The sequence below is a fragment of the Colias philodice genome, chromosome 8, assembly GCF_061535455.1.
Source record: "Colias philodice isolate Cphi_HAF_F1 chromosome 8, ilColPhil1 Martin Lab GWU primary, whole genome shotgun sequence".
In the NCBI taxonomy this organism is placed as follows: domain Eukaryota; kingdom Metazoa; phylum Arthropoda; class Insecta; order Lepidoptera; family Pieridae; genus Colias; species Colias philodice.
The window spans coordinates 217,946-230,647 of NC_143093.1; the positions used below are offsets into that span (position 1 = coordinate 217,946).

General features: G+C 49.9%; 1 protein-coding gene across 1 annotated transcript in view; it reads right to left on the reverse strand.

The window, feature by feature from the left end:
- raptor (regulatory associated protein of MTOR complex 1) overlaps nt 1-12,702 on the reverse strand; it is a 21,620-nt gene continuing 8,918 nt past the window's right edge. Inside the window, exons 15-28 of the mRNA XM_089697771.1 lie at nt 12,335-12,447; nt 11,914-12,031; nt 11,363-11,452; nt 10,702-10,929; nt 10,151-10,280; nt 8,214-8,360; nt 7,860-7,969; nt 6,683-6,763; nt 5,919-6,062; nt 5,119-5,305; nt 3,109-3,228; nt 2,291-2,419; nt 873-1,154; nt 1-697 (exon numbers count right to left, since the gene is read on the reverse strand). Coding sequence (XP_089553897.1) covers nt 1,088-1,154; nt 2,291-2,419; nt 3,109-3,228; nt 5,119-5,305; nt 5,919-6,062; nt 6,683-6,763; nt 7,860-7,969; nt 8,214-8,360; nt 10,151-10,280; nt 10,702-10,929; nt 11,363-11,452; nt 11,914-12,031; nt 12,335-12,447 — 1,664 coding nt within the window. The 3' untranslated portion in view covers nt 1-697; nt 873-1,087. The remainder of the gene's footprint in view (nt 698-872; nt 1,155-2,290; nt 2,420-3,108; nt 3,229-5,118; nt 5,306-5,918; nt 6,063-6,682; nt 6,764-7,859; nt 7,970-8,213; nt 8,361-10,150; nt 10,281-10,701; nt 10,930-11,362; nt 11,453-11,913; nt 12,032-12,334; nt 12,448-12,702) is intronic.

The window sequence follows — 12,702 nt, forward strand, 5'->3', positions numbered from 1 at the left end:
ATTATGTTGTTACTAAAATGTCCTTTAATAATGCTAAATAATGTTGCAATATATTATTAATAATTATATTTATAAGTACTATGTGGGAATTATTTTGTGTTAAACAATATAAGATATACCGGGTCATGTCTGCTATTTTAAATGTAAATAAAGGAAATTTAAATGGCACAACTATTCGGTGGGAAGTTTGTAAACGACTGCAGAAAACATTGAACAAGTAATAAACGCACAGACCTCAGTACCTCAACACAGGGCTATCACAATTCGCTTTTGTATCAACAGTTAGGGCTGCCAACAAACCTCATATATTTCGCGATGTCGAAATATCTTTTCTTTCATGTCTTAACATTTTCGTTCAACCACTGTATGTATAGATACACAGATAAAATAACGAACTAACAAACAGACAACATTGTAAAACATTTATATAGTGAACAGAAACAAACTTTACTTAAACGTTAAAAGCTTTCACAACCATAATATGAAAACGTTTAAATTATAGCAAATAGCAGACATGAATTAGTAAATAGGGAGTTATGAACAAAATCGCTTATGCCTTTAGCCACAAATTAAGGGTAAGGGTTGTACAGGAAGCGATACTATGGTGAGCGACTAGTGTATTTTATATTATATACGTATTTATAGTTGATGTAATGATCTCGCTCCACTATCGAACTGATGGTGTGTTTAGCACAAGCTGAAAAAAATAACTTTTTTTAAAATATGTTCTTTAATAAAACAAATCTTTTAGTCCTGTGCCTATTACTCTACAATACAGTTACATTAATTACTATTCAAAATATGTACGTCCAAGATGTAGTAAATCGTATTTTAATAATGCAAAATTACTAAAAATTATTTGTTATACTTGCTTGTATCAAACTATACAACGCGGTAATCCCGCTCTATTATACAACATTGGCTGCTCACTCTGCTTGCGCATTTCGTCCTCGCTGCGGGCGCGCGGCGGAGCGAAGGCGTGGCGGGGCGAAGGCGTGGCGGGGCGAAGGCGTGGCGGGGCGAAGGCGTGGCGGGGCGGGTGTCAGTGCGAGAAGGGCAGCGGCAGCGCCAGCCCGTACAGCGAGGGTCACCGCCGCGCCTCCGACACGTACACCGACACCGTCGAGTCCTTCGAGCCCACGCCCATCGCGCACCTGCAACACACCGACGTTATTACTGTGTTACTATAAACGTTTGTGTGGATAGCACGAGGTTGATAAAATTATTCAATTAATTTTATATATAAAGTATAACAGTGATACAAATATTTTCCTATGTCTAATTGAAAACGTAAATATAACAATTTTCGTAAGTTTGAGCTGTAGTATCCAAATAAATAGTGTAACTAGTATACCTGAGCGGGTGGAAGGTGAGGCAGGAGACGGGCCCGATGCGCGCGCCCATGAAGCCCTCGTGGAACTTGATCGTGTTGAGGTGCGCGGGTCGTAACTAGTATACCTGAGCGGGTGGAAGGTGAGGCAGGAGACGGGCCCGATGCGCGCGCCCATGAAGCCCTCGTGGAACTTGATCGTGTTGAGGTGCGCGGGTCGTAACTAGTATACCTGAGCGGGTGGAAGGTGAGGCAGGAGACGGGCCCGATGCGCGCGCCCATGAAGCCCTCGTGGAACTTGATCGTGTTGAGGTGCGCGGGTCGTAACTAGTATACCTGAGCGGGTGGAAGGTGAGGCAGGAGACGGGCCCGATGCGCGCGCCCATGAAGCCCTCGTGGAACTTGATCGTGTTGAGGTGCGCGGGTCGTAACTAGTATACCTGAGCGGGTGGAAGGTGAGGCAGGAGACGGGCCCGATGCGCGCGCCCATGAAGCCCTCGTGGAACTTGATCGTGTTGAGGTGCGCGGGTCGTAACTAGTATACCTGAGCGGGTGGAAGGTGAGGCAGGAGACGGGCCCGATGCGCGCGCCCATGAAGCCCTCGTGGAACTTGATCGTGTTGAGGTGCGCGGGTCGTAACTAGTATACCTGAGCGGGTGGAAGGTGAGGCAGGAGACGGGCCCGATGCGCGCGCCCATGAAGCCCTCGTGGAACTTGATCGTGTTGAGGTGCGCGGGTCGTAACTAGTATACCTGAGCGGGTGGAAGGTGAGGCAGGAGACGGGCCCGATGCGCGCGCCCATGAAGCCCTCGTGGAACTTGATCGTGTTGAGGTGCGCGGGTCGTAACTAGTATACCTGAGCGGGTGGAAGGTGAGGCAGGAGACGGGCCCGATGCGCGCGCCCATGAAGCCCTCGTGGAACTTGATCGTGTTGAGGTGCGCGGGTCGTAACTAGTATACCTGAGCGGGTGGAAGGTGAGGCAGGAGACGGGCCCGATGCGCGCGCCCATGAAGCCCTCGTGGAACTTGATCGTGTTGAGGTGCGCGCCGCGCAGGTCGTAGATGCTGATGCACTGGTTCACCGACCCGCTGCAATATGGGACACAATACATTAGCACGCACGTCAAATCTAACATTATGCGCAAAACGTGGCCGTCTTAGCACGTGACACGCAAAATGACACGTTATACACGCAAGACGTACATAGCAGCAAATTTTTATAATACCGAGAATTACATCCGCATCACGACGGTATAATAAAATTGATAACTGCATCAACGGTAAAATATTATAAGAAACATAAGTACATTAAGTGGTAATGACTGTTAGGTGTTGGGGACATGATACCAGTTTGGAAGTTTGAATATTATATCGTGTGGAGAGTATACAGTGGAATCTATAGTGGTAGAGTGTTATGTGTGGTGTAAAGTGTATGCTGTAATCTGCATCTGTTTGGTGTAACTATAGAATGATCGGTATAAAGTGCGTGTTATATCCTTATATCGTATACAGTATGCGGTATATTCTACTAATATTATAAATGCGAAAGTTTGTGAGGATCTGTGTGTGTGTGTGTTTGTTATTCTTTCACACAAATACTACTGAACCGATTACAATAAAATTTAGCACATATATGTATAGAGGGTAACTTGGATTAACACATAGGATAGGTTTTATCCCGGAAATCCCACGGGAACGGTATGCGGGTTTTTCTTTGAAAACGTGGGCGAAGCCGCGGGCTACATCTAGCGTGGTATAAAGTATAACGTGTTTGGTACCAGGCGAGCAGCGGCGCGCGGGGGTGCACGTCGAGCGCGGCGAGCGGGCCGGGCGCGCGCACCACCACCACCGCGGCGGACACCTTGCGCGTGTCGTAGATGCGCACCGTGCCGTCCATGCTGCAACACACGTTGTCACACGTACAGTGTTCTATTCTAATTTATAGCTTTTTATTGTAGTTTCATAGTAGATGCGAATAAATGTTTCGTATCCATACTTCATAATTTTTTTACGCGTTTTTCTCACTAATTGTTAATTGAACACTAATACAGGTTCATTTATCGAATAGGACCGATCGGAACACTATCCTTAGAATAGAAAAAAAATCATCAAAAATTTTGATGTCCCAAATACAGTAACAAATCGAATTGAGAATTTTTTCCTTTTTTGAAGTCGATTGAAATGACTTATACATATGTTCTAAATATTCCAATAAGACGTGTATACCAGCCCGTGACGATGGCGTGGTGGTCGTGCCTGGGCGCGGCGGCGAGCACGGGCGCGCTGTGGTCGCGCAGCGCGTACAGCGCGTCGCGCGGCGCCCGCTCGTCCCACGCGCGCACCGCCTGCTCCCTATACACACACATACCAGCCCGTGACGATGGCGTGGTGGTCGTGCCTGGGCGCGGCGGCGAGCACGGGCGCGCTGTGGTCGCGCAGCGCGTACAGCGCGTCGCGCGGCGCCCGCTCGTCCCACGCGCGCACCGCCTGCTCCCTATACACACACATACCAGCCCGTGACGATGGCGTGGTGGTCGTGCCTGGGCGCGGCGGCGAGCACGGGCGCGCTGTGGTCGCGCAGCGCGTACAGCGCGTCGCGCGGCGCCCGCTCGTCCCACGCGCGCACCGCCTGCTCCCTATACACACACATACCAGCCCGTGACGATGGCGTGGTGGTCGTGCCTGGGCGCGGCGGCGAGCACGGGCGCGCTGTGGTCGCGCAGCGCGTACAGCGCGTCGCGCGGCGCCCGCTCGTCCCACGCGCGCACCGCCTGCTCCCTATACACACACATACCAGCCCGTGACGATGGCGTGGTGGTCGTGCCTGGGCGCGGCGGCGAGCACGGGCGCGCTGTGGTCGCGCAGCGCGTACAGCGCGTCGCGCGGCGCCCGCTCGTCCCACGCGCGCACCGCCTGCTCCCTATACACACACATACCAGCCCGTGACGATGGCGTGGTGGTCGTGCCTGGGCGCGGCGGCGAGCACGGGCGCGCTGTGGTCGCGCAGCGCGTACAGCGCGTCGCGCGGCGCCCGCTCGTCCCACGCGCGCACCGCCTGCTCCCTATACACACACATACCAGCCCGTGACGATGGCGTGGTGGTCGTGCCTGGGCGCGGCGGCGAGCACGGGCGCGCTGTGGTCGCGCAGCGCGTACAGCGCGTCGCGCGGCGCCCGCTCGTCCCACGCGCGCACCGCCTGCTCCCTATACACACACATACCAGCCCGTGACGATGGCGTGGTGGTCGTGCCTGGGCGCGGCGGCGAGCACGGGCGCGCTGTGGTCGCGCAGCGCGTACAGCGCGTCGCGCGGCGCCCGCTCGTCCCACGCGCGCACCGCCTGCTCCCTATACACACACATACCAGCCCGTGACGATGGCGTGGTGGTCGTGCCTGGGCGCGGCGGCGAGCACGGGCGCGCTGTGGTCGCGCAGCGCGTACAGCGCGTCGCGCGGCGCCCGCTCGTCCCACGCGCGCACCGCCTGCTCCCTATACACACACATACCAGCCCGTGACGATGGCGTGGTGGTCGTGCCTGGGCGCGGCGGCGAGCACGGGCGCGCTGTGGTCGCGCAGCGCGTACAGCGCGTCGCGCGGCGCCCGCTCGTCCCACGCGCGCACCGCCTGCTCCCTATACACACACATACCAGCCCGTGACGATGGCGTGGTGGTCGTGCCTGGGCGCGGCGGCGAGCACGGGCGCGCTGTGGTCGCGCAGCGCGTACAGCGCGTCGCGCGGCGCCCGCTCGTCCCACGCGCGCACCGCCTGCTCCCTATACACACACATACCAGCCCGTGACGATGGCGTGGTGGTCGTGCCTGGGCGCGGCGGCGAGCACGGGCGCGCTGTGGTCGCGCAGCGCGTACAGCGCGTCGCGCGGCGCCCGCTCGTCCCACGCGCGCACAGCGCCGTCCGCGAACCCGCACACCGCCTGCCAGCGCCCGCGCCACAGCGACGTCGCCGCCGCCTCGGTGCCTGCACACACACACATGTGTAGTCACAGTATATTAACAAAAAAAAGACGGGTTGCACTCCGGGAGTGCCGGCAGAAGTGAAAACTTGATTATTAACGTTGAACATGTTTGATATCCATCCGTCTTACGCTTTTTCCATCAGGTCACGTGTCCTGACACGAGTTTAAGATTTTATACCCATTACAGAAAAAGTGCTCAACGCCGCTAAAGAAGTTTTCACTTCAAAAATTTGAAGGAATGGAACGAATTTCTTTTATCTATGAGAAAAGAAGAGAGACACAGAGAAACACGCGCACGCTGCACAACAAAAGCAAAAAGTGTCGATACAACTATTCCGTCTAGCCACCTTTCGCAACGCGCGATAAGATACTTCATTCCTATATTAGCTTAACAAGAAAAAATATAAATTAATCAATTGATAAAGAATACAATCTTTTATTAAATGATATTAAATATCAATACGGTCACATTTTTAAAGATAATAAATTATAATATGTTTGAAATGAGTAGGTAGATGAAGAAAATAGTTCGATATACCATATTATTGGCACTATTTATTTAATATTTTATCTGTCACCGACTATCTGTCATCTCACCGGCAGCGGCACACTTACCCGTGTCGATGTCGGCCTGCAGCATCTCGGCGACGGCGTCCCACAGGCGCACGGCGGGCGCGGGCCCGGCCAGCGCCAGGCTGCAGCGGCGCGCCGCCCAGCGCAGCAGCGTGCCCGGCGGCGGCGCCGACCAGCCGCCGCCCGAACCAGTGCTCACACCCACTGCGACACACACAATACTTACTAGTTCATTCGCTACGTAACAATATTGTGACTAGTAGAGATCCAACTCGAAGGACCAACAGTTAAATATTATTAGTAATTTATTCATACCATTAAAAATGCATAAAATTTTAAAACAATAAGCAGTGATGGAATCGAGTTGTATTTATAAAAATGAAAAAAAAAAAGATAATTACATATCATACTGCAATCATGAATGCACTTATCTAAATGCTAAATTCTAGTTACTCTTTTGAGCCGTTTACTACGAATGCCTACACTAAACTAATAGATGATAACTAATTTAATGAACTAAACTACACGCTAATAATATTTATAGAAATACGAGAAAGTCAAGGAAGTAATTTGGGAAGCAGAGAAATATAACAGCTGATATTACGCACTATAGCAAACTAAAATGAATCCTACTACATGCAAAAGCACAACTACCCGCATTTTGCTAATTCAAACGGAAACCCGAAAATGCAGTTTTACATAGATAATTATCATCTGCCCAAGCGGAAGCGTATCCAAGAACAATACAAGCTTATAGTTCAGTCAGTAAGTAAGTAAGCTTGCGAGTGTTACGCGCGGGCACTCACGCTCAGCGTCTGCGCGCGCCTTGCCGGCCGCGAGCCGCTCGTCCGCCGAGCTGAACTGCTCCGACACCAGCTGCGCCAGACCTGCACACGCACACCACTCACCACCCGGACTGACCTAACCTAACTACCTAACCTAGCTTTATCAGCTAGGTCCAAGCTGATAAGGTGCCCTAACACGTCCCTCACATCAATGGCTTTAGCCGCTATTTGTACTCTGTGCATGTATTGTTTTTTTTATATAAAATACTCTAAACCTAAAGTCTAAATCATGAGCGATGTTTGCCTAAGATGACTTGTAACTAAATCTATGGAGAATAAATCAAATTGCGTTTGAATATGAAACTTGACTTTGAACAAATATTTGTGGTACATATAAAATGTTGATCAATGCGTTTGTACATTCCGATTAGTGAGAAGCAAATGAGTACGATCACAATGCACACCCCACAGGCCACAATGTTAACACAGTACACAAATATCTTACATTTTGATAAAAAAAAAATTGCTTTAAATATTAAATACCCTATTAGTAAAAACATCTATGTGAGGAACATACACAAAAAATCACGAAGACTTCAAACATTTAAGATTACGAACAAACATGCTTTATCTTGTGATTCTAAAAAAAATGTCAAAATTAACAGGACGAGTGTGTGCAACTGGATTCTTTTAATTTGAATGAACAAACTGTGCGTAGTGTATGTATGCGTGTGCACTTTGGTATGTGTAGGTTCTTGTGTGTTTGTGTGCGTAATTTTATCCATCTTTTTATGTGAATTTTTATTTTTGTTTTTGTTACCATATGAGTAGGTGTGTGTTTGCGATCATATTTTGATTGTAGACTGAATATATGCCGTACGTTGTATGCGTGCGTATGTGTACGAGCACGTAGTGTGCGTATGTGTATATACCGACTGTATTAATTGCACGTACGCGCGTGTGTGTGTGTATGTGTGTATATGTTACAGTCAAAACCCTGAACCAGTCAATAACCTTACTGGTTCAGGGTTTTGACAGTAGCATATATAGTATACTGACTGTAGATGGGCTGCGCGGGCGGCGGGCGGTAGTCGGGCGCGGGCCGCACGTCCAGCGCGCGCCACGCCGACACCAGCTGCGGCTCCATGCTGCTGCCCGACGACGCGTGTATGTGTGTATGTATGTACGATATACTGACTGTAGATGGGCTGCGCGGGCGGCGGGCGGTAGTCGGGCGCGGGCCGCACGTCCAGCGCGCGCCACGCCGACACCAGCTGCGGCTCCATGCTGCTGCCCGACGACGATGGCCTGCCACCGAGCACAACAACACGTTATTTTACATGTCGGCTGAAGGAATTACTCCAATAAGAAAAAATGGGCTATCTAACACCGAAAGAATTTTTCAAATCGGACCAGTAGTTCGTGAGATTAGCGCGTTCAAACAAACTCTTCAGCTTTATAATATTAGTATAGATTGGATATTGGAGTGTTATTTGTATGAACTGAAGTGGATTCACGTCGTTTCTACATATTTGCTGAAGGGTGCTGTTACCGGTAGATGGCGAGGTTGCCCTGGTGCGAGGCGACGGCGAGCGCCGTGTGGTGGTGCGCGTTGAGGTAGGCCAGCGCCGTGATGCGGCCCCACGTGCGACGCCACGTGCCCACGCACAGCTTTGCCGCTGTGCCCCAGTCCCATATCCTGCAAGAAATATGTATTATTAATTAATTATGAAGATCCTTCTCATGACAATAACGACCATATCTAAATAAGAGTTATCGAAATCGGTCAAGCTATCCACGCGAGATGCCGTGATCAAGGAGGAAATAGTAATTTATTTTTACATACAGACATAAATTGCATAATTTTCGTAATTTATTTTTACATACAGACATAAATTGCATAATTTTCGAAACTATTGTCTGGGTGTTAATTATCTATATAAGTATTTATTTAAAACTAGCGGTCCGCCCCGGCTTCGCCCGTGGTACATAATATTTACGTTTTCTCTACATAAGAACCATCCTCGTACTTCAAGGAATATAATAAAAAAAGAATTATCGAAATCGGTTCAGCCGTTCTCAAGTTATGCGCTTACCAACACATTTTGCGATTCATTTTTATATATAAGATTATATAATATGTATGTTTATCTGCCATCTGGTTTCCATAACACAAGCGAAAGCTTAATATGGGATGAGATCGTGCCGTGTGTGATAATTGTCCTGAAATTGATTTGCTAACGTTACTGTGGTGTGGGCCTCACCCGAAGTTGTCCTTGGAGGCGACGGCGGCGTGCTGCTCGTACGGGTGGAACAGCACGACGGCGGGCGGCAGCGGGCAGCGCGAGTGGAACGCCTGCGTCTCCAGCCGGGACACGCGGCTCGTGCGCAGCGCTAACACACACACATTATATCGTTACAATGTGGTGTGGGCCTCACCCGAAGTTGTCCTTGGAGGCGACGGCGGCGTGCTGCTCGTACGGGTGGAACAGCACGACGGCGGGCGGCAGCGGGCAGCGCGAGTGGAACGCCTGCGTCTCCAGCCGGGACACGCGGCTCGTGCGCAGCGCTAACACACACACATTATATCGTTACAATGTGGTGTGGGCCTCACCCGAAGTTGTCCTTGGAGGCGACGGCGGCGTGCTGCTCGTACGGGTGGAACAGCACGACGGCGGGCGGCAGCGGGCAGCGCGAGTGGAACGCCTGCGTCTCCAGCCGGGACACGCGGCTCGTGCGCAGCGCTAACACACACACATTATATCGTTACAATGTGGTGTGGGCCTCACCCGAAGTTGTCCTTGGAGGCGACGGCGGCGTGCTGCTCGTACGGGTGGAACAGCACGACGGCGGGCGGCAGCGGGCAGCGCGAGTGGAACGCCTGCGTCTCCAGCCGGGACACGCGGCTCGTGCGCAGCGCTAACACACACACATTATATCGTTACAATGTGGTGTGGGCCTCACCCGAAGTTGTCCTTGGAGGCGACGGCGGCGTGCTGCTCGTACGGGTGGAACAGCACGACGGCGGGCGGCAGCGGGCAGCGCGAGTGGAACGCCTGCGTCTCCAGCCGGGACACGCGGCTCGTGCGCAGCGCTAACACACACACATTATATCGTTACAATGTGGTGTGGGCCTCACCCGAAGTTGTCCTTGGAGGCGACGGCGGCGTGCTGCTCGTACGGGTGGAACAGCACGACGGCGGGCGGCAGCGGGCAGCGCGAGTGGAACGCCTGCGTCTCCAGCCGGGACACGCGGCTCGTGCGCAGCGCTAACACACACACATTATATCGTTACAATGTGGTGTGGGCCTCACCCGAAGTTGTCCTTGGAGGCGACGGCGGCGTGCTGCTCGTACGGGTGGAACAGCACGACGGCGGGCGGCAGCGGGCAGCGCGAGTGGAACGCCTGCGTCTCCAGCCGGGACACGCGGCTCGTGCGCAGCGCTAACACACACACATTATATCGTTACAATGTGGTGTGGGCCTCACCCGAAGTTGTCCTTGGAGGCGACGGCGGCGTGCTGCTCGTACGGGTGGAACAGCACGACGGCGGGCGGCAGCGGGCAGCGCGAGTGGAACGCCTGCGTCTCCAGCCGGGACACGCGGCTCGTGCGCAGCGCTAACACACACACATTATATCATCATTTCGTAAATAATAAGCCTGAAATTTAGTTTTTGTTGTGCTCTTCAAAATGTAATGAGATACTTTGATAATTTATTATTATCAATGTTTGTAAACAAATAAACAACATGAAATTAGTTTTCTTTCTACCTTTTAGTAAACGACAACCAGTTAGTTATAGTACATTTTTAGTTACATCCGACCCCCAACAGACCAATCTCTTAGTCTCATCAAAAAAATTTTTTTTTCAAATAAAATAAAAGACACGCTTTACGCATCAAGAAGATTACACATCGTATATGTTTTGCCGACCGGCAAGATCTCATCTATCCAAAACAATGAACAAAATATAATTATTTTATCATCGAGATCGTCATTTTTCCAGTAACATTGAAACCAAAAACAGCGCTTCACTAACCGCGCGCCTCCCTGCGTATGCTCGTGTTCCGCGCGCGTCGCCACAGCCGCTCGTGGTGCGCGCGGCACTCCACGTCATCATCCCCCCGCGCCCCAGCCCCGTCTCCCCCCTCCCCCTCGCCCACGCCCACGCCCACCCCCTCCGCCGCGCCCCACGCGCCGCGCGCGAACTGCGCGCTCGCCCACTCCACGTACTGCGTGCTCACTATCGGCTTTTTAGCTGATTGACCTGTAACGCACACAATACACATGTTATTGAAGTTATTTTACAGTTAACACAGTTTAATACATCGTATTTCACAAGAAAAATGTAAAAAAAAATATGCAAAATAGCTATAATACGTAGAACCAGCTCGAAGGACCAAATATTTTGGTCATTGATAATGTTTTTTTACAGAACAATAAACAAAGATAAATGAATCCCCATAATACCTTGCCAAATTATCATTAGAGAAAATTTCTGGTATTCCACATAATATACCTTTCAATATTTCAATTTAGTAACTAACAGTTTGAATCCACTTCTAATAAAATCATAACAACATTAGCATTTTTTTACATTATTCGGCCAAGATTGAAAATTAACCCCTTGACCACCGAGCCAGACACAATAGATTTTCTATTGTGTCTGTGATTCCGGGGGCTGAGGGATTAATACTCACTGGAAGTAGAGGAAGTGGAGTCTCGGTCTCGATGCGCCACAGAGTCCTCAGAAATAGTGTGCGGCAGACCGGACTTGCCGCGGCGGTGACCTGCAGATAACATTAATTTTTACCGTCCAAAGTGTATAGGTGTTTAGTGTTATGAAATGAACATATACAACAGGCTGTTAGTTTAAAAACCGTTATCTTTGAAACCAGTCGTTTGGTTTCGCTTATAAGAACGTAAATTCAATTAATATTTTTTTCGTCAAAATGATTTCACCCTATTGCGTGCAAGGAGACGGAGCGCGGGAAGCGGCGCTTGATCAGACACCATCACCGATCACACACAACAGGCCGAGCCTGGCTGTAGCCTCGCTTTCGAGCGCACGTAACGCTTTAATTCACAGCGCAACGCCGCACAATCGTCAGCATTTCATGTATCTTGAATTTACGGACGGTGCCGGACAATTTTTTTTTCGTTTTTCAAATAAAATAACGTTTGGATTATTGAAATTTATCGAAAATTTGAACTTATTCGCGTATGGTATGGTATAGTTGTGTGTACGCACCGAGGTGCGGCGTGTGCGGGTTGGGCGGCGGCGCGGGCCGCGTGTTGGGCGACGGCGGCAGCGAGCTCGACCCGCTGCTCGAGTGCCGCTCCGACACCTCGCGCCCCACGCTGTCTACCTGTGAACCGATCAAGTACTTCAAAAAAAAAATACAACAACCAAATTGATTGTAAAGGTAGGTAAAAAAAATAATTTGACAAAAAACAACCGCAATATTTCCTTTTTTAATAATAATTGATGAACCCAGTGTCACTTTCATAATCAAACAAAAAAAATTCACATTTACGCCATAAAAACAAAATATCTTCTATGTCCAGAGATATTAAAAAATTTAAGACACGAGATCATTCATTTTCAGTATGGAATTAAAACATTTCGTTAAATTATTTCAAAATGTAAACAAAATACAAAATCCCGTTACCTGATTGGCTATATACCCGATGACGTCATTGGCCATCTGCGACAGCGTGGGGTGCGGCTCGCGGCACATGGCGCACACGCAGCCCCACAGCTTCATGTACACCGAGCCGAAACCTGCAAAATAACGCAAGTGACAACGTACCTTATGTTCTAGGCGTTAGAGTTTATATAAGCATGTCTTTGTTTGTATATTGTGGTCTTTTTTCTGCGTGATTCAACATTATCATCGATTATACAGTTTGAATAAATAAAAATCTAAAATTTTTACAAACAAGATAAAGGAAATCACATAGCAATCAGTTTTTAGTTTGATTATAACAAATTAAATAAAGAGCGTTGCGTGGTGTAGCGTGGTGTGGTGTAGGGTCG